The sequence below is a fragment of the Macaca nemestrina genome, chromosome 9 (genome assembly GCF_043159975.1).
Source record: "Macaca nemestrina isolate mMacNem1 chromosome 9, mMacNem.hap1, whole genome shotgun sequence".
Taxonomy (NCBI): Eukaryota; Metazoa; Chordata; class Mammalia; order Primates; family Cercopithecidae; genus Macaca; species Macaca nemestrina.
This window is the reverse complement of record NC_092133.1, coordinates 58,043,794-58,069,886: the sequence shown is the minus strand read 5'-3', so window position 1 is coordinate 58,069,886 and position 26,093 is coordinate 58,043,794. Positions and strand designations below refer to the sequence as shown.

At 41.1% G+C, this 26,093-nt stretch overlaps 1 protein-coding gene across 5 annotated transcripts in view; it reads right to left on the bottom strand.

The window, feature by feature from the left end:
• LOC105466168 (AT-rich interaction domain 5B) overlaps positions 1-26,093 on the bottom strand; it is a 192,639-nt gene that overhangs the window by 153,934 nt on the left and 12,612 nt on the right. For all 5 annotated transcript variants that reach the window (XM_011715152.2, XM_011715151.2, XM_071069609.1 and 2 more), the window contains one exon: positions 539-764. In XM_011715152.2, the coding sequence (XP_011713454.2) occupies positions 539-764 (226 nt within the window). The remainder of the gene's footprint in view (positions 1-538; positions 765-26,093) is intronic.

Genomic DNA, 26,093 nt, shown 5'->3' with positions numbered 1-26,093 from the left:
AAAAAAAATATATATATATATATATAGATGGTACCACTGAACGCTAAAGGATCAAGCAAACCTATGCCATTGGTTGCCAACCAGTGGATCCCCTGGCTTGACATTGTTTTCTTGCTCCACATTGAGGAAGTCATCTCTTTTCCTCAGTTTGTTTTCCACTCAATGTAAAACATGAAATTGGGACATGGTGTTAATAGATGTCATACTATATACTTATAGCAAGTATATAAACGCTTTATTAATTAAATTTCAGGTGCTATAATCAAATCGTCTGCCTTGACATCACACTGAAAGTTGTTCAGAACCACTGTATCACCCCAGAGCAAGGATCCACACATAAATGGTCCTGTGATCCAACAGGTAACACTCATTCCTTACCCATCCAGTCATTTCTCCATCCATATTCTTAGGCCCCTTTGAGGTTAAAGAAATTTTAAATATATTTATATACAAATGATAGCGTTTCCAGAAAAATCTACAACCGAAAAGTTACTATATACGCCCACACATTAGATTTAAAAGTACGAGTCATATTTACCCAGGTCTGCCTTCTCCTTGAGAACATCTTTGAAGTTGAGTCCACTGTTTAGGGTTGACTGCCTGTACTTCAGCAGAGCTTCCTTCTGTCCATTCCTTCCCAAGGCCTCAGTTTTCACGGGTCCAGCGTGGAGGCCACATCTCCACTTGGAGAAATCAGAATGTACCCACTTGACCAGGTCTTCAAGCTTCACAATCACCTTTTCAGAAACAGCAATGACTTCATCCTACAAGAGGTGGTTGGGGAAGAACAAAAAACGGTTATTTATAGGTTTGAGGGAAATGATCCACTCTCCACAAGGCCCACCTGAAATGCCATATGAGTGGTTTAACCTAATGCAAGGAGACTGTGTGCATTTTGGTGACACAGAATCTTTAGTAACTCACTTCATTTCAATGGTTTTTCACTGCTAATTGTTTAGTTAAGGAATAAGTTTTGTATTTGTTACACAATTAGAAAGTATCCAAAAATAGGACAGTAATTCTAATAGCCATTTTTAATGTTGGTTGCCCAAGCTCACACTCTACCTAGCTGACCACTTGGGTGAAAGCTAGTTTTTAGGTGTAATTAATGGCAAATGTAAAAAGTGAAAGCTAGATGACTAATGGTGAGCCTGTCTCTACATAAATGGTCTAAGTAAATCTAGGATTCTTGGAACTCTGACTCACCCCCAAATTCCTATGTTTATGGTACATTTTCCCTTGGCTTATACACAAATATTGAATTTAACTTTTGTCCTAAAAATTAAATAAAACTGTGATGTAATCCCAAAAGAAATACTTCATAAATGTTATGTGCTTCCCACTGAAAGAAACTTACACATTCTCATGTTTCTGAAAAACTTTGTAAGCTGAGAAATGAACTGATTTTTTCTTTTAATACATATGGGGTAGAGGGTGAGAGGGTGAGTGAGGAAAAAGTCTTTGAATCTAAGAAAAGTAGTTGAAATGTAAGTTTCTCCTCTGGATCATAAATTTGAATGTTAAGCATCTTTAATTGCTTCTAGGAAACAACCAACTTTTCTGACTCAGAATTAATCCAGCAAGATATTTAATAGACATCCATACATGGAACAAAGGGAGGCCCCTTCACCCGAAGATTTTTTGGAAAAGGCTCAAGAAGATCATCTCACTGGGTTTTAAGTTATTTAAGCATTGACATTTCAACTTGAACTGACTTCTTTCATTTTTTTTAGTTCACATTTCTGAAGAAAGCTTAGCTGTGAAAACCCCTAAGCTTACAAAATCTTAGAAATATTTCTGACAAACAACAACAGGAAGATGTTTCAAAGCTATTAAACAAAAGGAATTCACAACTGATTTTGGCTAATTTTGCTGTTAAACAGGACTTTTTCCTCCTCCCCAAACATGACTTTTTCTTCCTCCTTTTGCCCCACCGACACACACACACACACACACACACACACACACACACTTCTCCAATTCGAACAAAAAAAGGTTATTAGGATAACCTTCACATAATAAGAAGCCCTGGGTTGAGGGTTTTTTTTTTTTATGTTTTAAGGTAGAATCTAAAATTTCAATTTTCCTCACTGAGTTCCAAGCTGCTTCTGAGAAGAAAGTCTGTTAGGCAGCAGCAGAGTAACAAATACTCTATCAAAAATGAAAAGTCAAACTTCAGTAATGGAATCTTTTCCCTTATCATGATTAAACATGAACTACCACTAAACGGGAGACAAAGTGGGAAACTGTGTTTTTATCCTCTGCTCAAGAAAAAATTTGAGTACTTTATAAACAATGGGGCCCATTACAAAATACCATTTCAACGGATGATTTCCCTCAGATTCACCACACCATCCTCTTGAAATAAAAGATCTGTAGTTGTCATGCATTTTATAGCTATTTTCATGGTGATTATTAAATGTCAGAATAAAGTCAGGCTAGATATTGTTTCAAAGCATATGGGAACAGCTTCTGGACAGGGCACACCAGAAATCAAGTTTAGAATGTACTGGAAAATAATTAGGTGTATCAGTCTCAACATTAGTAAAGAGACAATTTGGCAACATTTTGACTACATACGGTTTCCCAGAAGAGACAAGTTTGTAGATGAGTGTTATTTTCAAATAGCTCTCTGATCAAATGATTATCATTTCAATTACTAGTTGCTTCAGATCTTTTCCAAGAAATGGCATGACTATCTTTGGATGGCTTACAACACCCTCCAAAGAAATAATTTATTAACCAAGAGAAAATACTATCCTTATGATGTCATTAATGAATAAACCCATCTTTTATGATTCAGTCTATAGGTTTTATCCTCCCTTTTTCTTCCTCTCTCAAACAGATCTTTCATGAATATACACACACACATAAAAACAAATGCAGGAATTCACATAAACATGTATAAGCCATAAACCCAAGTTTGGCTTAATTGTGAAACCACCAGTATGTTTTACTGTGGATTCACAGAGAAACTGGCCCTGCCACATTGTCAAACGCCATGGAAGGAAATCTGATAAGGAGAGGAGGGGGGAGCAACAAGCCAACACCCCCCTCCCACCACAAGAAAACAAAAACTAGCCAACATATATATAGAAAATGTCTCAGGAAACATTACTTTGCGCACACAATGGCATAAATCACATGTTCGCATTTACTATTCTGAGCAAGTGCTGACTAAAGTTCCTAATACTCACCATTCTTGGGCAAGTCTCTATGTCTAAGAAAAGAATTTCAATAAGCTCATCTCATGATTACATTAGCTCTCTGCAAACTGAGAATTAGCACTGGATAAATATTGCTCATTTACTCTAATACAACACAAAAGGAACACAAAGAAATACACTTTGTTATTCTATGAATGTACCTTGGCTTTTCAATTAACCCAGCTCTTAATATTTATGTAGGCTGTGTTGAGCCACGTTCTAAGTCCTTATGCTCTTTCGTCACTGTTTTAAACTGCCTATTTCTGTAATTTGGATTTAGTTTCTACCGTTGTACAAAAACAGCTCATTTAATAATAAATCCTCTAAGTCAAGAGGAGCTCATCCAGTCAAGAAGTCACAAAGCAGTCAGCCCATGTGCATGGCGGGCCCTTCCTAGTGTTCTAAAACTTGGGAAACTTTACACAAAAATACCGAGACCTCAATCTTCTCTGATCAAATAAAATAAAGGCCAAAAAAAAAAATAAAAATAAAAAACAGTTGAAACTGATAGAAGCTGCCTTCTTCTGATAAGATGTAAAATCCCCACCACTCCCTATTGTATCGCATTCAGTCTAGTTTCCCCTTAACTATCTGGCCCCCGTGGGCACCAGACATTTAAACTTGTAACATTGATTTAGTTCACCTTTCTCATTTTACTGATGAGGACAGTGAGGTTCAGTGACATGTCTAAGAACCAACTGATGGCAGGACTTCAACAAAGATCTAGGTTTCCCATGTGCCAAGACAGCATCTTGGACTCTGCAGCCAGATTGCTTGGATTCAAATTCCAGCTCCGGAATTTACTTGTTGTGGAACCCTGAGCAACTTCTTCAACCTCCTTGTGCTTCAAAGTTTTTTTTTTTCTTTCTTTTTTTTGTAGAAAGACAGTATAATAATTCTGTCTGCCTTGTACAGCGGTAATTGCCAGGACTCAATGGGTTGATACAAATGAAGTAGCATGTTAGAATTAGCTATCATGATCATTGTTGTTTCTTCTCTACATTAGTGTTTTCCAAACCGTGGCATGCAGAGACGATTTTAGATGGTTCAGAGGTAAACTTTCAATTTAATTTAATTTAATTTAAGTTATTTATTTATTTATTTGAGACGGAGTCTCACTCTGTCGCCCAGGCTAGAGTGTAGTGGTGCAATCTTGCCTCACTGCAACCTCTGCCTCTCGGGTTCAAGCGATTCTCTTGTCTCAGCCTCCTGAGTAGCTGGGATTACAGGTGCCCGCCATCACACCTGGCTAATTTTTGTACTTTACTATTAGTAGAGATGGGGTTTCACCATGTTGGCCAGGTTGGTCTCGAACTCCTGACCTCTGGTGATCCACCCGCCTCGGCCTCCCAAGGCGCTGGGATTACAGGCGTGAGCCACTGCACCTGGCCCAGAAATAAACTTTAAAAATGTATATTAAGTTTCTCATTGCTTATTTGTTTTGTATTTACTATTTATGGGAAGGTGGTACTGGTTTTCTATTTATAGGAGATATAGCAAGTTTCCTCTTTAAATAAATTTAAGTTTTAAAAAAGGGCCAATTTGAACATAGGCATTAAGTAAACACAGGGAACATGTGGATGTAGCTAGGAAAATAAAAGTCAAGATGCTATGAAAATAAAATTTGGAACAATGTGTTATATCATTGGTTTTCAAAGTGGGTTCAGAAACCCTTGGGAATCCCTGAGACCATTTCAGATGCTCCACGGGGTCAAAACAATGATCCTAAAACTACTAAAACATTACTGGCTTTTTTCACTCTCAGCCTCTTTCAAGTGTATATATAGTAGGGTTTTCCAGAAATGATGTGACATGTGATATCACAACAGAGTGAATGCAGAAGGAGATATGAGAACTCAGCTCTCTATATAAAGCTAGACAGGAAAGAGATTTACAAAAAATGTAAAACAATGCCACTGTTCTAATTTTTTGTTGTTTTTGAAAATATGGTTAACTTTCATAAAAAGTGTGCTACATTTACATAATGAGTTTATATTGCTATTTAATTTTATTTTTAAATTAACTTACAGTAAAATTTCCTTTTTTGCTGTACAGTTCTGCAAATTTTAACACACGGATAGACTCATATAACTACCACGACTCTATTGTCAGGATACAGACTAGTCCATCACCCTCCAAAATCCCTCATATTAATTATTAGTAGTAACCCTCTCCCTCCACTCCCCACCAGCTCCCGGCAACTACTGATTTGTTCTTGCTAAAGTTTTTTCTTTCCTAAAATGTCATATAAATTGAATCATACAGTACAATCAGGCTGCTTTAAGAAGCAGCTTCAAAGAATAATGCCTTTGAGATCCATCCATCCATGTGGCTGCGTGTATCAATAGCTTATTCCTTTCTGCAGAGTTCTTATGTATCCATGGTATGGTTGTGTCCCAAAGTTTGTTTATCCACGCACTGACTGAGGGACATCTGGGTTGTTTCAGTTTTGGTGATTACAAACAGAGCTGCTATAAATTTCCATGTACGGGCATACCTCTTTTTATTGTGCTTCACTTTACTGCACTTCACAGATACTGCATTTTTTACAAATTGAAGGTTTGTGGGAAGCAAGTTTTGCGGCCCCATTTTTCCAACAGGAGGTGCTCACTTTGTGTCTCCAGGTCACATTTTGGTAATCCTTGTGATACTTCAAAACTTGTCATTACTGTTTTATCTAGTATGGTGATCTGTAATCTTTTTTTTTTTTTGAATTGAAGTCTCTCTCTGTTTCCCAGGCTGGAGTGCAATGACACGATCTTGGCTCACCGCAAGCTCCACCTCCCAGATTCAAGCTATTCTCCTGCCTCAGCCTCCTGAGTAGCTGGGATTACCGGCATGTGCCACCACGCCCAGCTAATTTTTGTATTTTTCGTAGAGACGGGGTTTCACCATGTTGGTCAGGCTGGTCTCGGACTCCTGACCTCGTGATCCGCCCGCCTCAGCCTCCCAAAGTGCTGGGATTACAGGCATGAGCCACCACACCCGGGCGATCATTGTTCTTTAATGTTACTATTGTAATCGTTTGGAGATGCCACAAACCATGCTGATATAAGGTGGCAAACTTCATTGACAACTCTTTTGTGTTCCGACTGCTCCACTGACCTGCCTTTTCCCCAGTCTATCTCCCTCTCCCCGGGCCTACTTATTCCATAAGACTCAACAATAATGGGCTAATTAATAACTCAACAATGGCCTCTAAGTGTTCAAGTGAAAGTAGGAGTCCCATGCCTCTTCCTTTAAATCAAAAGCTAGAAATAATTAAGCTTAGTGAGAAAGGCATGTCAAATGCCGAGAGAGGCTGAAAGCTAGGCTTCTTGCACCAGTTAACCATGTTGTGAATGTAAAGGAAAGGCTCTTAAAGCAAATTCAAAGCACTACTCCAGTGAACACACAAATGATAAGAAGGCAAAACAGACTTACTGCTGATATGGAGAAAGTTTTAGTGGTCTGGGTAGAAAGATCAAACAAGCCACAATATTCCCTTAAACCAAAGCCTAATCCAGAGTAGGGTCCTAACTCTCTTCAATTCTATGAAAGCTAAAAGAGGTGAGGAAGCTGCAAAAGGAAAGTTGGAAGCTAACAGAGGTTGATTCATGAGGTTTAAGGAAAGAAGCTGCCTCTGTAACTTTCAAGTATAAGGTAAAGCAGGAAATGCTGATGTAGAAATTGCAGCAAGTTTTCCAGAAGATCTAGCTAAGATAATTGAAGGTAGCTACACTAAAACAACAGATTTTCAGTAGAAGATGAAGCAGCCTTATATTGGGGAAAAAAATACCATCTAGGACTTTCATAGATAGTGACATGTCAATGCCCAGCTTCAAAGCTTCAGAGGACAGGCTGATTCTTCTGTTAGGGGCTAATGCAGCTGGTGATTTTAAGTTGAGGCCAATGCTCATTTACCATTCTGAAAATCCTAGGGCCTTTCAGAATTATGCTAAATCTATGCTGCCTGTGCTCTATAAATGAAAAAACAAAGTTGGGTTGAGAGCACATCTGTTTACAGCAGGGTTTACTGAATATTTTAAGCCCACTGTTGAGACCTATTGCTCAGAATAAGAGATTTCTTTAAAAATATGACTGCTTATTGACAATGCACCTGTTCATCCAAGGCTCTGATGGAGATGTACAAAGAGATGAATGTTGTTTTTATGCCTGCTAACACAACATCTATTCTGCAGTCCATGGATCAAGGAGTAATTTTGACTTTCAAGTCTCATTATATAAGAAATAAACGTTATGAAGCTATAGCTGCCATAGTGATTCCTCTGATAGATCTAGGCAAGGTAAACTGAAAACCTTCTAGAAAGGATTCACTGTTTTAGATGTCATTAAGTACATTCAGATTCATGAGAGTGGGTCAAAACATCAATATTAACAGAAGTTTGGAAGAAATTGATTCTAACCCTCATAGGTGACGACTTTCAGGAATTCAAGATTTCAGTGGAAGAAGTAACTGCAGATGTGGTGGAAACAGCAAGATAACTAGAATTAGAAGGGGAGCCCAAAGATGTGAATGAATTGCTGCAGTCTCATGACAAAACTTGAACAGATGAAGAGGAGTTACTGCTTATGAACGAGTAAAGAAAGGAGTTTCTGGAGATGAAATCTACTCTGGGTGAAGACGCTGTCCACATTGCTTTTTGTTTTGTTTTGTTTTTGTTCTTTTGAGTTGCGGTCTGGCTCTGTTGGCCAGGTTGAAGTGCATTGGCACCATACGGCACTTTAGCCTCCCAAATAGCTGGGATTACAGGTCTGGCTAAATTTTAAAATATTTTTTTAGAGAGGAGTTTCACTATGTTGCTTAGGTTGCTCTCAAACTCCTGGCCTCAAGCAATCCTCTTTCCTCATCCTTCCGAAGTGCTGGGATTTGCGAACATTGCTGAAATGATCACAAAACATTCAGAATATTACATCAAGTTAGTTGATAAAGCAGTGGCAGGGCTTGAGAGGGCTGACTCCAATTTTGAAAGAAATTCTACCTGTGGGTAAAATGCAATCAAGCAGCACTGCATACTACAGAGTAATCTTTCGTGAAAGGAAGTATCAACCAATGCATGGCATTTTAAGAAATTGTGAGTTTGAGACCAGCCTGGGCAACATGGCGAAACCGTGTCTCAACAACAACAAAAATCAGCCAGGTGTGGTGGCACACGCCCATGGTTCCAGCTACTCAGGGGCTGAGGTGGAAGGATCACTTGAGCCTGGGAGGTCGAGGTCGCAGTGAACCATTATTGCACCAGCAACCACCACCCTGATCAGTCAGCTGCCATCAACGTCAAGCCCAGATCTTCCACAAGCAAAAAAAATTACAACTTGCTGAAGACTCAGACTTTAGCACTTACTGGCAATAAGGTATTTTTAAATTATGGTATGTACTTTGTTTTTTTAGACATATTGCTAACGCACACTTAACAGACTACAGTATGGTATAAATGATAAATGTAACTTTTATATGCACCAGGAAACCAAAAATGTCATGTGACTAGCTTTATTGCGATATTCGTTTTCTTGCAGTGGTCTGAAACCAAACCTGCATTATCTCTAAGGTATGCCCGCACAGGTTTTTGTGTGAACCCATATTTTCAATTCTCTAGAGTAAACACCTAGGAGATGGATTGCTGAGTCATACGGTAAGTATATATGTAATTTCTCTACCGACTTCCCAATTGTTTTCCAGAGTGGCTGTATTATTTTACATTCCCAACAGCAATGTATGAGAGTTCCAGTTGCCCTCCATCCTTGCCAGTACTTGACACTATCACTGTTAATTGATTATTAATAATTATTATCCTAATATGTATGTGGTAGTTTCTCATCATGTTTTAAATGGTCATCTCTCTAATGACTGACGATGTCAAACATCTTCTTCAGGTGCTAATTTGCCAACTGCATGTTCCTTTTGGTGAAATGTGTGTTTAAGTCTTTTGCCCATTTTAAAAATTGGGTTGTTTTCTTGCTCTTGAGTTTTGAGAGTTCTTTTAACTTTTTGTCAAATATATAGTTTGAAACCCCTTTCTCCTACTTTGTAGCTTGTTTTAAAATTCTTGTAACAGTGTCTTTCACAACACAAAGGTTTTATATTTTGATTAAGTCCAGTTAGATTTTTTTTCTTTTTTGGATTGTGGCTTGCCATTATATTATGAACCTTTTGCCTATTCCAGGTATAATGAATTTCTCCTATGTTCTCTTCTAAAAGTTTTATAGGTTTACATTTTACTTTTAGAAGTATGATCCATTTTCACTTAATTGTGTATAAGTTATGAGGTTCAGCTTGATGTATTTTTATGCATGTAGATGTCAAAATTTTTAAATGAATTAATAGATGTTTTAAAATTATTTCTCAGTTGTAATTCCTACTGTAGCAAATATCAATAGGTATAACCCACAGAAACAAAAGCTCTTTGGGGTCCTCAATAAGTTGAGTGTTAAGGGTCCTGAGTCCAAAACTTTGAGAGCCATGGTATTGTGTCACTAACCCAAGGCCTTTTCTTATTCTTGAATTTCTTTAACTTCTTTGTAGCATTTGGTAATGAACAACCCTAATTTTGACTTGAAACTCTCCTTCCTATTAAGAACTGTGAAGGGTCTGAGATTTTTACCCTATTTGCAGACTTCCAAGTTCACCTGCCAGTTTCATGGATGCTAGCAGATGCCATAAGACTCCTGGCCAGAGACAAAAAAATGGTTAATTGCTCACGGTAATAGCAATAGTCAATGTACCAACATTTGTGGTGGTTCTTTAGTACTCACTTCCCAAAAGGAGATGCGAAGAGAGATGATACCTTTTCACACACTGGGGTGCACTACAGGAGAAGAGTTCTGAGCGTAGAGAACCTATATGTTTAATACTGGACAGTAAGCATGCCTGCTCTTGTTCTGAAGAAAAACGCTATCTTTGGCTTCCAGTGCTGTTCATTCACTATACAAAGATCTTTGAAAAGACAGTCCGGAACACAGACAGTCAGTGGCTTTGCTCACAAGATGTGTATATATGCAAGAGACCCTTGGAGAACAGTTACCCAACATCTACCACCTCTACATTTCTTTGCTTTATTCAATTTCTCTTCTTCCTCGTTCAGTCTCCCAAATGGGAAAATGTATGAAACATATACTTAGATGCAATCTGAGATGTGGTCTTCTTTCTCTGCATATCACGCCTTAAAGAAATCATTCTCTATGGGGATTCCAATGCTCACCTCTAAAGCCTGTGACTACATTGTACTGTTTGGTTTCAAAAATTCATCTGCAGTCTAGTCCCTTGTTATCAGTTTAGATGCCTCAGAGTCAACTCAAGCTCAGTGGAACTGCACAACCTTCCCTTTGACTTACTTGTAAGAAAATATCTTGTCTGGCACAAGAAGACCTTAACACTTCCCAACTGTGGCTAACCTCTCCATAGTATCTATTCTCCCTTTCTAATAATAAACTGCTAAATTGTTGGGTGGAGAAAAAAGGCATCATTTCTCTGTTTCCTTTTACAGCCAGGTGCAGTCATGTGATCAAATTATGACCACAGGATGTGAGTATTAGTGATGTCCTTCCCGTATGTAGTTCCCTCAAAGGAAATAAGTGTAGTTTTGGACCATACGAATGAGGGCAAATTGCTCAGGAGAAAAAGAAGGAGCCCAGTCCCTAGACAACTTCACAGAGCAAAGCCACCACACTAGCCCTGAGCCATCTACATCTCTACCATGATAAGAGATTTTGAACTCCCAACGTATGTAAGCAACTATAATATGTGAGTCTCTGTTACACATAGCTGAACCTATATCCTTACTAATATACCATCCCTCGAGAGAAAGAACATGAACTTTTCTTATCATACCATGTTGTACCCAGTAACAGATCATTGCTAAAGAGAGTAATAATCACTTAGCGTCCCATGGACAATAAATGCGCAAGTGTAATGTCAGAGGGGTTGGCAGGGAGGGGACAGAACGAGAAAAGGAAAGTGTGGCATACTCACCTTAATCTTCCCTGAACATTCCAGACTTTAAAAATGTACTTTGTAGCATTTGAAACATGATAAATGTTGGGAACACAAAAACAACAATATGAGGTATTAGCTAAATAAACTGTGAAACCAATATACTAGTCCAACTAGTTGCATGAGGGTGGCAAACTTTCATCAAGGCAGAAATTAAAAATGAAAATCTTTTAAGAGTCAACTTTTAGAAAGACTAACTACAACCACTTCAGCTTGTGAACTGATGGAACCATTCCTGGCAGGTTCATGAGCCTCTGGTGTGCACCAATGGAGACGGATAAGGGGAAGAATGTGCCACCTCGAAGCCTGGGTGGTCTGGCCACTCCCTTGCTTTCAAGCCTCCCTCAGACACACTGCAATTTGAGGTACCTACCAGTTTGCCCAACTGTTCTCCTCATGACACATTAGTGTATTTTACTAATGGGATATCTACAGAGGGAGTAAAAAGGTTTCACGCTACGGGTAAGCAGTCACCACTTGGAATCCAAGAAAGTCAGAAAAGACAGGATGGTAATATGGATCAAACAAGATGAAGCTTTGACTGGTCGGCGGTGAAATGAGAAAAATAGGGACAATGCAGTCAAACTTCATGAAGCTAAATTTGCTAGATTTCAAGGACTCTCCTTGTAGCAGTCTGAATCCCAACAGGAAACCAATGGAATACTTGAGTAATAATAATTCAAGTTGGGGGGCGGGCATGGTGGCTCATGCTTGTAATCCCAGCACTTTGGGAGGCCAAGGTGGGTGGACTGCTTGAGCCCAGGAGTTCAAGACCAGCCTGTACAACATGGCAAAACCCAGTCTCTACAAAAAATACAAAAATTAGCCAGGCATGGTGGCAGGCGCCTATAGTCTCAGCTACTCAGGAGGCTGAGATGGGAGGATCACCTGAGCCTAGAAGGTTGAGGCTGTGGTGAGCCATGATTGTGCTACTGCACTCCAGCGTAGGTGACAGAGTTGAGACCCTGTCTCAATAATAATAATGAGAGTAATAATAATTCAAGGGGAGGTTTTACACTGGAACAAGTGACAAAGGTGTTGGTGGGATGTAAAGGAAGCATAAGAGATACACAGTACAGGAACCTGGGCTACAGCAGCTCAGCTATCACTACTCCTGGGCTAAAGGACCGCAGAGGGGTGGGAGTGACTACCAGGATAGAGAAGACCCTTTTACCAAACACAGTGACTGTTCCTTAAAGGGAAGCCACCAGCCTGAAGGGACCAGCCTGGCGGGAAGCAACAGGTAATAAATATCTGCCTCCACACTTCTCCCTTCCTCTTGCCCCCGGCACCTCTATGAGTAAACCCCACTGGAAACCATAGCGCCCAGGGCCTCTGTTAATGGAGCCCACATAGGTCAGCCTTCCAGAGCAGAGAGCAGAGAAAAGAAAGGAGTGGCCCTGATATGGGGGGACTCTACACACCCTCCGCTGGAGACTTTTATCCTTCCTCGTTTCTTTCATGTGGTATTATAATATCCTTTATTTTCTCTGAAATGATGATATCAAAAGATGCTGGTAGTTATTTTTGAATGTCCTTATTAGGCAAAATAAAAAGCTACCTCATCTAAGTTGGTCCCTGAACTGGGACTTACTATTCTTATTACCTGTGACATAATGTTAAATCTTTATTAGGCACTAGTATTTGATGCTGAATTGCATAATTCTGTCTTCTAAAGTAAACACCTCAATTGCAAATATTTTTTAGAGGCAGGTTCCCTTGCCTAATTTCCACTTCTCTTATACTTCCCAAAGAGCCAAGGCCTGTGTTGGGCCCAAAGCACCAAGCGCTTATTTTAATGGTACATCATCTCTGAATGTTCCATGTTGGAAGAAACCAAGGGAGAGCTGAGAAAGTCCTGGCTTTTGAGCCTGATGGACCGAGATTCAAGTGCAGCTCTACTGTGTTATTTTAGCCTATTTTCCTCATTTTTTAGATGAGACCCTGGCAAGTCTATGTTATTCTTGGACTTGCCAAGTCTCATATGAAAAAATGGGGAAAATAGGATAAAATAACCAACCACGGAGGGTAGTTAGGATGCTGCAGTTGTTACAGTACAATGGTCAACACAGAGTAGGCATCCATGAAATAATGGCTATTACGATTATATATTATCTCTTGAGCAGAAAATGAAGGGAGGGCAAGTGGGATTCAAATGTCCCTTGTGGGTAACTGTGCATGTTCCTAACTCTTCTTAATTCTTTGTCTAGGAACAATAATGGTCCTGTAACTCTTGCTGGGTATCTCCAAGGGAAGGTTGGGCCAGAAGACAATTATTAGGTTAGTGTAAAAGTAATTGTGGTTTTGCCATTACTTTCAATGGCAAAAACTGCAATTACTTTTGTACCAACCTAATAATAAGATTAAGGCCAGGTGTGGTGGCTCATACCTGTAATCCCAGCACTTTGGGAGGCTGAGACGGGCAGATCACGAGCTCAGGATATCAAGACCATCCTGGCCAACATGGTGAAACCCCATCTCTGTTAAAAATACAAAATACAAAAAAACCAAAAACTAGCTGTGTGTGGTGGTGCACGCCTGTAGTCCCAGATACTTGGGAGGCTGAGGCAGGAGAATCACTTGAACCAGGGAGGAGAAGGTTGCAGTGAGCTGAGATTGCACCACTGCACTCCAGCCTGATGACAGAGACTCCATCTCAAAAATAAAAATAAAAATAAAATATAATAATAATAATAATAATAATATTAAATACCTGGGTTTCTCATCCTCCTCAACTCTCAAGGACACAGCTGCAGAAAACTCACAGATGCTTTACTTGATGCAGACACTAGTCTATGAATTTAATAGACATTATCCTATCTAATCCCTATAAGGACTTTCTGAGGTAGGTGGTCTTAACCCATTTTAGAGATGAAAAACCTGAAGTGGAACCAGAAACCAGCATGGTAGCATCATCTTCTTTCTGGAAAATTGGTCATTTAAACCTTGACAGTAGTCACATCCCAACCTACTCCCTCCCTGGGACAAATGCATCCTTCCCCACCTCCTGCCAATTCCCTGGGGTGAATGGAATTTCAAGTCACTTCACAAAAAGGATTTTAATTTTTATCGTGTTTTTGTTCCCAAAGAAAGACGGCAGAAATCACCACTCATGTGCTAGTTAAAAAATGTAAAAAATTTTCTGTTGTCAGAGCGATGAAGATAGACCCTGAAGTATGTGCTAAGATTTAATTTGACTCCCTTAACGTGATGAGATGATTGGCCATGGAGGCTCTTTAGTGTATGGGGTTCTAATTTCCCAAGCTAGCCCCTCCTCTTCCAACCTTTTCCATCCTGCTCACCAGATCTTTGAAGCCTGTGGCTCGATGAATTTTGGAAATCCATCCTGGCAAAAGAGGAGGGAGTAAACAAACAGAAGATTGCTCTGAGGCACGCTTTGTCAAACGGAACGCGACCATGCTTCATGGTTATAGCCAATGGCATTTGCGTATCAAACAAGTAATTCAAAAATCCTAAATATTTTATGTTCCTAAATACATTTTTAATATACACTAATCTAAAACCTGGTCGGCTGCAGCCTGCTCCCCTGACCATCTCCAAAGAAAGCCCTGGAAACATCCTCTCATAATTCCCTGTTCCATTTCTTTCCTCTTGGGCTTACCATACATGTACCTTTTTCCTCCCTAAAATTAAAGACGACTTACACAGAGAGCAGAAAATTGCATCCCAGTGTCCTACATACTCTCTCTCTAAAGAGGCAAGCATTTGATATGCAAAGAAGAGGCCTTACTTATATCAGTGGTTAAGCCTGCCTACTTTTTCTCTGGCCAAATTAATAGGGTGTACACTCCATAGTCTATGTTTTTTTTTTTTTTTTTAACTCCTTTTAGGTTGCCATAATAAAAGCTAGCCTTGGCACCCAAATAGTTAGCTCTGGCCATTAAAACTTTAACAAAGAAGATAAATGAGCCTAATTCCAGTGTTATGCTCAGGTAAGCCACATGTAAGAACACTCAATAAAAGCAAAAACAGTAACAATAAAGACCAATCCCAACCACCACCCAATCCAGAATGACTCCACGATTACTTTAACATCTGATTTTTTTGACTCTTCTTTTCTTTTTTTTTTTTTGGAGACAGAGTCTCACTCTGTCGCCCAGGCTAGAGTGCAGTAGTGCGATCTCTGCTCTCTACAACCTCTGCCTCCCGGGTTCAAGCGATTCTCCTGCCTCAGCCTCCTGAATAGCTGGGACTACAGGTATGTGCCACCATGCCCAGCTCTTTTTTGTATTTTCAGTAGAAACAGGGTTTCACGATATTGGCCAGGCTGGTCTCAAACTCCTCACCTTAAGTGATCTACCCGCCTCAGCTTCCTATAGTGCTGGGATACGGGGATGAGCTACCATGCCCAGCCTTTTTCACCCACTTTTACAGGCACATGACCTTCTGCCCAGGTACATCGTCCAGCAGAGTCTATCCCATAAAGACCCTCAAAGGAAGAAGAAAACCCTTGGCCCCTGTTGGTGTATGAAAATCTGAATGACTAAACCTTACTGGTCATCTGGCACAGAGTCTTGATATACCGTTGCCATTAATTAGAAGAGCAGTCTTTCGAGAATCACTGACAGCCTTATGCCTATTTAGGACACTTTAATGTACAAACCAAGTAAATCTTCCTGTTTTCTGTAGCCTCTGTTTAAACATAAACATATGATTTAGACACACTCCCTTCTCATTAAATTTTTTTTGCTCTGTTCACTTAGCACAGTTCACATTATTATCCTCACATGTACAATGGCAGTGGGATCATTTGAGACCCACAGCTTTATTTAATAATGTAATTATCCTATATTGGATTACTTAAAGGGACTCTGTATTTTTAAGTTCTAGTTTTTCCTAGACTAGTGATATGCTCTGCTGCGGTAAATGATTCAGGCTTCAATCAAAAGCCCTAAATTCAGTTTGGAAAAATATCGAGTGTTTTTGAATAAGCCAGGATTAATGCAAAAGCCAATTTGCAACCACAGTTGGTGCCTTTTTACTCCTGTTCAACGACTGTGGTGTGGAGGCCAACACAGAGGACAGACTCAAGCAACTACAACCGCCTGAGTCCAACTCTTTTGCCTCCTCGGGGAGGTTGTATAAGCCAGAGAATACAGCCTAACTTTTCCTCAAGACACGCTTTCTAAAGGTGGGGCTGAAAACTTATGTAGCTTTCCATGCCCTGTGCTCTGCATCCTTGCAGGTGGAGCTTTAAGAAACAATGAATAAATGAATGAATAGATGCATACTACTAGGCATTCTGACAAAACAAGCACAGGAGGGAATCCAGGAGGAGCCATCTCTGCCACCTTTAAGAGGACATTCACAAGCTGAGCTTCATCCAGCATTGTTGTCAGGAGAGATTTTGTTCTAGCTTTTCCCAGACTCAATTTAATCTGATCCAATTACCTTGTATTGACTCTCTGCTCTGTGCCAAGCACAGGGCTGAGTATCAGCTACAGAGATAAGGATGGAGAAGACCTGGTGCTGCCCTTCAGAAACACACAGTGCCCAGGGAGAGTCTCCTGCCCCTTGCCTGGGAAGTGCAGCTCACACTCCTTCTAGTCCTTTGTCAGAGGGTTCACTCACTCTTTCATCCTCAGTGTTGCAAGCATCTATTCTGAGCTGTGCTAGGCACTAGGAACAGCTGGGGAACAAGCCTCTCTGAGTCATATACCAGCCAAGGTGGGGAAGATGGACAGTAAACATAAGCCCTTAGCTAAATGTGGTTTATATAATGAAAAATGGTCATAAGTGATTTTATCAGTTCAACAAATATTTATTGAACACCAACTGTATGCCAGTCACTGGGGTTACAGCCAGGAATAAAACAGACAAAACCCCTACCCTTCTAGAGTGGACAGTCATGTATGTGTGGACTGGGCAGAAGAGCCAGATAATAAACAAAATCTGATGCAAAAGGATGAGAAGAGGCATTGATGGGGCAAGGGGTGGAACCAGGGATGACTGAAATTGAGTGATCAGGAAAGGTCTCTCTGTTCAGACCCTGAGAAAGAAAAGGAAGCAGCCAAGTTAAGAGGTGAGGGAAGATGGGGAAGAACACAGGACATTGTGGGAAGAGGGAACAGCATGCATGAAGCCACTGGGAGAAACATGGTACATGGTACATTTGAGGCTAAAAAACGAAAAACACACAACATGCCCCATGTGTATGTCTTACTGCTGATGCATGCTCCTCAATTTGAATCCAGGCCGCTTTTCTTTAAGTTCCCACTAGGTTTAACATGGAAGCCACCCCATAAATCAATTTCCATTATTAAAAATTAACCAGTATCATTGAACATCATTATGCATTAAAAAAAGCATTGGCCAGAATCTGTTTAATACTATCTTTTTCTCAAACCTCTAATGCCTACATATGTATGTTGTGAGCACTTTGCTGAAGACCAAACTGCACCCTTCCAGAAAGAAAAATCATTGAGTCTTCCCACAAAACAGTTAACTTGCACAAAATTTAAAAGATGGTAGACCAGCCTCTCTCCTGACATATACACAAGGTGGAAGGAGAGCCAGGAGATGCTCACCTCTTGTAGATACACTCATGAGAAACACACCTGGGACAAGAATCCCTCTCATGTGGATTTTTAGGTCGTCTTTCCATGGGCATTATGCCAACGTGATTTAAAGCCCCTCCTGAACCACTGTGCATGAAACATGCCTATTTTCTCTTTTCTTTTTATTGAGACAGAGTCTCACTCTGTCAGCCAGGCTGGAGTGCAGTGGCGTGATCTCGGCTTACTGCAACCTCCGCCTCCCGGGTTCAAGCGATTCTCCTATCTCAGCCTCCTGAGTAGCTGGGACTATAAGCATGTGCCATCACGCCCAGCTAATTTTTGTATTTTTAGTAGAGACGGGGTTTCATCGTGTTGGCCATGCTGGTCTTGAACTCCTGACCTCAGGTGATCCACCACCTTGGCCTCCCAAAGTGCTGGGATTACAGGTGTGAGCCACCACACCCAGCCCAAACATACCTATTTTCTTATGCATTAAGGAGCCCGTTTATATTAGCTACAGGATCCTCCTTCCTCATTTCTCTCTGCCGATTTCTCATCTAACCAGATACAATGCCCTTTCCAGCAAAACTCTCCAAATGCAATGATCAAGACATTAGATGTAAAAAAGACCCAATACGGCTTGTTGACATGCTGTAGGACTAACAAATCTTCAAAAGATTATGGCAATCTGCAGTCTACTTTGTATGTCATCTATAGTTATATGCCCTGAAGAGTGGGGAAATGTTTGGGAGGAACCACCCAAGGAGACTGTATCAAAAAATTAGCTGGGCACAGTGGTGCACGCCTGTGGTCCCAGCTATTCGGGAGGCTGAGGTGGGAGGATCGCTTGAGCCAGGGAGGCCAAGGCTGCAGTGAGCCGTGATCACACTACTGCACTCCGGCCTAGGTGACAGAGTAAGACTCTGTCTCAAAAATAAATAAATAGATAAACAAATAATAAAAGGGAAAAAAGGAAAAAAGCAAAACAGAGTAAGAAGAATACCTTTCAACCCTCATCAGATGAGCTGTACACTAAAGTGACTGGCTCTGTTGCCAGCTGTAATAGGTGGCCTTGAAGATGGTCCCCTGAGATTATACGCAACCTTGTAATAATCTCCTGCTCTTGAGTGTGGGCTAGATAATAATGCCTCACTTCTAACAAACAGAATTAGGCAAAAGTGACGGGATGTCACTTTCAGCATCAGGTTATAAAAAGACTATGGCTTGTGTCTCATTCCTACACCTTACAGTCTGAGGAGAGTCTGTTGCCATGTTTGAGTTGCCCTATGGAGAGGCCCATGTGACCCAGCAAGGAAGCCAGGAAGACCCAGGCCCACTGCCAGAGAGGAACTGAGGGCCTTAGTCCAACAGCCTGAGAGATCTGAGAGCTGTCAATAGGCAAGTGAGTGGGCCTGAAGTATCAATAGATCCTCGCTCTACAGAGCTTTCAGATGGCCACAGCTGGGGAGGACACCTTGCCTGCAGCTTTGAGAGTCCCTTAGCAAGAGGCACCCAGATAAGCCTTATTCAGACTTGCCACCCACAGAAACTGTGGATAGTAAGTGTTGTTTTAACAAGACACCAAATCTGGGGTAATCTGTTACACAACAATAGATAACCGATACAACCATCTTTAACACAGGACACATTTACATGCCATTGTGTGACAATAAAATGAAGTTTGTAAAATGAGGTGCTAAATATGTTTGAAGTATGCCTAGAAATTAGATAATTTTCTGCAGAGATGACAACAAACCAATAGTAAAATACTTTGTGCAACTACCTAAATCCTAAATCAACTGCCTGTACGAGAGATCTTTCATTTTGGGGGATTATCCATAGAAATTTCTAAGAATACTATTTAACAATGTGAGTGTATTTTTCACTATGAAAGAGGCAGTATAAACTTGCCAAGTATGGCTAACTTGAACATCTTTTATCTCCTCTAACTAGAGAGAAAGAAGCTGATTTTATTCATCCCTTTATCACCCTGGTACCTCCTAATAAATATTGATTGAATTTAATTGAATAAAGGTTATAGTCAAAGGCCTATATTTAAAAATAGAAATGTTACATTTTTTCAATAGCAATATTATGTTATGCCCTTAACTACCATATGAGAATTCCAAGCCCCATCTTCCTTTTTTTTTCCTTCTACTCATTTAAGAGTCATCTTTTATTTGGGAGGCCAAGGCAGGCAGATCACCTGAGGTCAGGAGTTCGAGAACAGCCTGGCCAACATGGTGAAACGCGTCTCTACTAAAAATACAAAAAAAAAAAAAAAAATAGCCAGGTGTTGTGGCAGGTGCCTGTAATCCCAGCTACTTGGGAGGCTGAGGCAGGAGCATCACTTGAACCCAGGAAGCGGAGGTTGTAGTGAGCCGAGATTGCGTCATTGCACTCCTGCCTGGGCAACAAAAGTGAAACTCCATCTCAGGAAAAAAAAAAAAAAAAAAGATTCTTCTTTCAAAGACCAATTAGAAAAGTTAGCTGGCACAGCTGAGCAGTTAGAACTGTATTAACTGTAAGTACAATCTGCAGACCCTGTCCTCCAGTCCCCCAATCCTCATGGCCAAGATTGAAGCAAGATTCCTCTTGGCTTAAGCAGAGAAAAAAAAAGGACACACAAAAAAGCCTGTAAAGATTAAGGCAAAAAAAAAAAAAAAATTTAAGGCAACCGAGATATCTCAATATTCTGACATGCTGAGAATGTTTTCACTCCACTGCCTCAAGGGGTCATTGAAGGAATTCTGGGGGTCAGGAGTGATTTGAACACCTGCTTGGCTGTCTATTGAATTCCTGATCTAGTAATATCAAAAATGTGGAGTGAGAAACAGGACCTATAATATAAAGAAATAAAAACGCACCCAGAGCTTGTTGATAATTTTTAAAGACAACACCATTTATGTGATTCATATGATCTGCATTAAAAAAACAAACAAACAAACAAAAACCCTTCAGCCTTTTTACGAGAGCCCTCTTTCTTGCCTGTCCACATAGTTGGGGATGCATATTTTACAACCAATGCATTGTTGCTAAAAACACACTCAGGCCCCAGAAGCACAAAACACAATTAGACTATTACAGAGAATATTCACAAGGAACAGAATGGAACAGATTACTTTACTTAAGAAACACCGAATTCAGTTATTTTTTCTGTATTTGCAACCCATATATTTTGGAACCATTTGGCGAGAAGATTGAGTACTATAGCAGTGTTTTCATCTGAATTCTAGTCATCTGATATACACTGTGGGATTAACCCAAAGCAAAAGGATTTAATGGCCCAGCAGGCTCTCTCTATTTGGAGGATCCTTCTGAGATTCCCCCAGCCATTTTGGCTGGGACCTTTCCCTTTACATGGTCTGGCTGATGCTTTTTGCATCTTTCAAAGAGTTGGATTGGAATACACCCCCTACCATGACCACCCCCAAATGAGGTGAGGAAGGGGACAAGGGGATGAAGCAAATTTTCAAGTTAGGGGTGTTTTTAAGAAAAGAAAATACAGGAAACTTTTCTAAAATGGAGGCATAGTGGGTTTATTTAAAATGAATTCAATGTTTTGCATGTTTCGCAGCTCAACACCAAATTTCTTGATGGTTGCATCATGAAAGGGCAGGGTGGAGGGTGGGGCACTTAGATCAAACGTCTGGAAAGCCAATTTTGTCTCTTGACTCCATCATCCTCCTATCTCAGTTAATTTTGTCGTGGCCAATGGAAGAGATGTCCCCTAATGTACCTTTTTTTCTCTTTTTTTTTTGAGATGGAGTCAGGCTCTGTCACCCAGGCTGGAGTTGCAGTGCAGTGGCACAATCTTGACTCACTGCAACCTCTGCCTCCCAGGTTCAAGAGATTCTCCTGCCTCAGCCTCCTGAGTAGCTGGGATTACAGGTGCATGCCACTACGCCCAGCTAATTTTTGTGTTTTTGGTAGAGACAGGGTTTCACCATGTTGGCCAGGCTGGTCACAAACTCCTGACCTCAAGTGATCTGCCCACCTCAGCCTCCCAAAAGTGCTGGGATTACAGGCATGAGTCACCATGCCTGGCCCCTAATGTACCTTTGACATCTACATGGAACAGAATAGAGTGGATTCCAACATGTCTCCTTCAAAGTGACTGGAAATCACCAATATAGATAAAAAATGTTGAACCTAAACACAGGAGAAGTCTTTTGGGGTAAATGCAAAACCAGGAAGTTTAACTCTATTTAACATGATGGTTTCCTTAGTTCCTGTTTTTCAAATAATAGTCCAATACCTCAACCCATAATTAGTTATTAAGGAGTTATTAACAGTCTAGCACTAAGACTTCAAATGTTACAATGTGGTCCCTGACCAGGGAGGGCAGGGTCAATAACCAACATTTGCTGCAGACCTAGGATAAGCCAGGTCATGGTTTTGTGCTCTTTGCCCATAAGCATCTCACTTGACATTCTTAGCCCAGCAAGATCAAGTCATTTCACAGGTAAGAAACTGAGATGCCAGAGAGATTAAGCAAGTTGGCCAAGATGACACACAGCTACTAACTGGCAGAGTAAATATTCATGCTCCATTCTACCAGTCTTCAAGGCTAAGGGTTTATATTCTAATTAGAAAGAGAAAACAGATGTGTGAATGTATTCGGCAGCACTGCCTTCAGATTCCAGTCCACATGACATGCTAGACTCCCTGAGGTCTGGCCTCAGTCTACCTCATTTCCCACTAGACCTGTGCTCTCTTACCAAATCCAGACCATATCCGGTATTGGTATGTCCTTCCTTCCTACTTGCCTATGGCTTTGCTTCTGCCTAGGATTTTCTAATCTCTCACCCTCATCCATCCTTAGGTGTTTTCAAGGGCCCCTTCTCCAGGACACCTTCCAGGATGGCTATAGGTCACATTCACACTCATGTGATGCTTTCCACAGCTTGTCCCTGCCTCCCTCCTCAAGCCTAAATGTAGGCTCCAGGGCAGAGCCAAGCTCTTCTTCTTGCACATCTCTTCCCCATCCCTCCAGACTCCAGAGCCCTGGCTTTATCCACCTGGTTGTCTCCACCCCGTTTTTAACAGCCCCTTTGGGACCAACAGTTCTTTTTGCCTTAGTTACAGAAAATGGGCCAGATATGAGAAAGTTTTAAAAACTGCAAGAGTCCAAAGCTTTGCTCTAGAGATGGCAAGGTGGCAGCCTGTGGGCCACATCTGGACAGAAGACACATTTTGTTTGGCCTACAGAGAGTGTTTTAAAAATTGGATTAGGCCAGGCACAGTGAGACCAGCCTAACAAACATGGTGAAACCTCGTCTCTACGAACAATACAAAAATTAGCCGGGCATGGTGGCATGTGCCTGTAATCCCAGCTACTCAGGGGGCTGAGGCAGGGAGGATCACTTGAACCCAGGAGGTGGAGGTTGCAGTGAGCCGAAATGGTGCCACTGCACTCCAGCCTGGGTGACAGAGCAAGCCTCTGTCTCAAATAAATAAATAAATAAATAATTAGTCAACTAAAATCACAAGAAAATCTAGGTTTCTGGTTTCTCTTGAAAAATGGAAAGATTTGGCAATATCTCAGAATGACATTCCTGCCCAGCAATGCTAGGTTGAAACTGAAGGGCATTTTATTTTTTTAAATAATTATTATTATTATTATTTTTAACTAGAAACAGGGTCTTACTCTGCTGCCCATGCTGGAGTGCAGTGGTGCCATCATGGTTCACCCTGAACTCCTGGGCTCAAGTGATCCTCCCCACTTAGCCTCCCAAGTAGCTGGGATTACATGCACATGCCATGGCACCTGGCTCAAGAGGAACATTTTAGAGGCATGCCTCAAACCAGTCATACACTCCCCAGTTCCCCTGAATATCATATTGTCTCCAAGACCTGGCCCAGTCACTCATAGATCTTATCTGCCTGACCCAGAGGGCACTTACACCTGTGCCTCTGTGGCTTCTTTGTTCCTAGACAGTCAATGGAAGACCTCAAGGAGGAGGTGGGTTTTGAATGGGACCTTGAAAGATGGATACAGCGGCTGTGCAGTTTCATTTCACAGAGTAAAACCTCAGCTAACTTCACCACCCTTTTCTGATACTTCCCGTTTCCTCTACTTGTAAATAGGACAGCACAACGTTTCTGCCACCTGCATTTTGGAATCAAGACAGCTTGAGTTCCCATTCAGTCTCTGTCATTTATCAGATGAGTGAATTTGGAAACCCGGACAAGTTACCTAACCTTTCAGATTACCCTCCCGCAAAATGGAGATGACATTAGAATCTACCTCACAGTATTACTGTTAGAAGAGTAAATGAAATGTCACATATTAATCTGTCAGGACCTAGTTTTACTATTACTTTTATTAATATTATTTTAAATGAGGGGTTGGCATTTTTTATAAGGGCCAGATAGTAAATGTTTTAAGCTCTGTGTGGTATATAGTCTCTGCTGCAACTACCCAACTCTGCGACTATAGTGCGAAAGCTACTGGAGACCATTTGTAAACAAGTGGGCATGGCTCTGTGCTAATAAAACTTTATTTACAAAAACAGGTAGTCCAGCCTGGCCAACATGGCAAAACCCCATCTCTACTAAAAAAATACAAAAATTAGTTGGGTGGGGTGGCACCTGCCTGCAATCCCAGCTACTCACGAGGCTGAGGCACAAGAATCACTCGAACCTGGGCAACAGAGGTTGCAGTGAGGCAAGATCACGCCATTGCACTCCAGCCTGGGTGACAGAGTGAGACCCTATCTCAAAAACAAACAAACAAGGCTGGGCACAGTGGCTCACGCCTGTAATCCCAGCACTTTGGGAGGCCGAGGTGGGTGGATTGCTTGAGGTCAGGAGTTCAAGACCAGCCTGACCAACATGGTGAAATCCCATCTCTACTAAAAATACAAAAATTAGCCAGGCGTGGTGGCGGGCACCTGTAATCCCAGCTACTCCAGAGGCTGAGGCAGGAGAATCACTTGAACCTGGGAGGCGGAGGTTGCGGTGAGCCGAGATCGTGCCATTGCACTCCAGCCTTGGCGACAGAGCGAGACTCTGTCTCAAACAAACAACAAACGAACAAGACAGGTAGTAGATCAGAATTGGCCTATGGGCCTTAGTTTGCCTTAGCTTGCCCTGTTTTCAACCATCTCCACAGCCAAATGATGTACATTAGCTCTAAATATGCACCCCAGGTGTCTAGATGATACCTAGACCAATAGGTGTCTCCAGTGGGCATCAGTGGGTATCTCTAACCTGGCTATTGAATTCACCAAGGCCAAGCCCAGCCCAGAAACCATTCTGCAGGGAGGTTTTGCTCACCCTACACCTTGCCTAGAAACTTCCCAATCTTCGCCCCCAGATCCCTTTAGACTTCCCCTCAAATGTTATTTCTTCTAAAATGCCTCCCAAGACCTTTCTGACAAAATCATGTACCCCTGACAGAGGTACTTATATTTTCCCTTCATCCCCTTGACCACATCACAAAATCACCCCTTTGTTTGTGATAAGTTTATATACTATGCGTGTGGTCCCCACCTGATGGTAAGCTCCGTGGGGGCAGGATCTGCCTGGTTTTCCACCTCTCTCTCTCCAGTGCCCAGTGCTGGGCTGCACACAAAGGCACGCTGGAGGTACTGAGCCTGAGATTTCTCTCTCGTGAAATGTGAGAAAGGCGCTATGTGGAGTCTAAAGCGCCCTTTGAAAGTGTATTACCCGTGTGTAGGGTATTACTGTTATCTGGGTATCAGTCAACTGTGCAGGTCCCTAAAGAGCAGGAAAGAAGCTTTCACGAAGACTCAATTAAAGAATACATCAGTATATAGTGAAAGTCCCAATGCTAATGTTGAGAGTTCTCAATATGTTCTAAAGTTATAACGAGAAACAAAGCTCGCCCACTGGTCTTGGCAGCATCGGGAGAATATGGGTTTCAATCCTGACTCTTGAGTCTCACCTATGTGTGACCTTGGGCAAGTTCCTTTAACACCTCTGTGGCCTCAGCTGCATCATCCACAAAGTATGGAAATGTCAAAATACTACTGACATTATAGACTAGCTATGAGAATTAAATGAGATATTTTATTTATATTTAATTTATATGTTAACGTTTTTGCAATGCCTGATACATAAGTGGTCACTGAATTAATGGAAAATATCGTGACTTTGACTTCATTGAAAACACTGTGGGTGAACATTTTGCGGATGGTTTCAGGAAAGGGAAAGGTAGGGCATTTTCTCTAGGCTGTGAATACACAGAGAAGAGAAAGCACTCTAAGGGAAGCATGAATTCAGTTTTAAGACTACAATGTATGGAGATGGTTTTCCCTCCATTTGGGACAAATTAATCAAGTTGCTTCTTCCTTCTTACTATAGGAGAGAAAATATGCTCTCTGAGAACAGAAATCTTTGTGTACTAGTCAC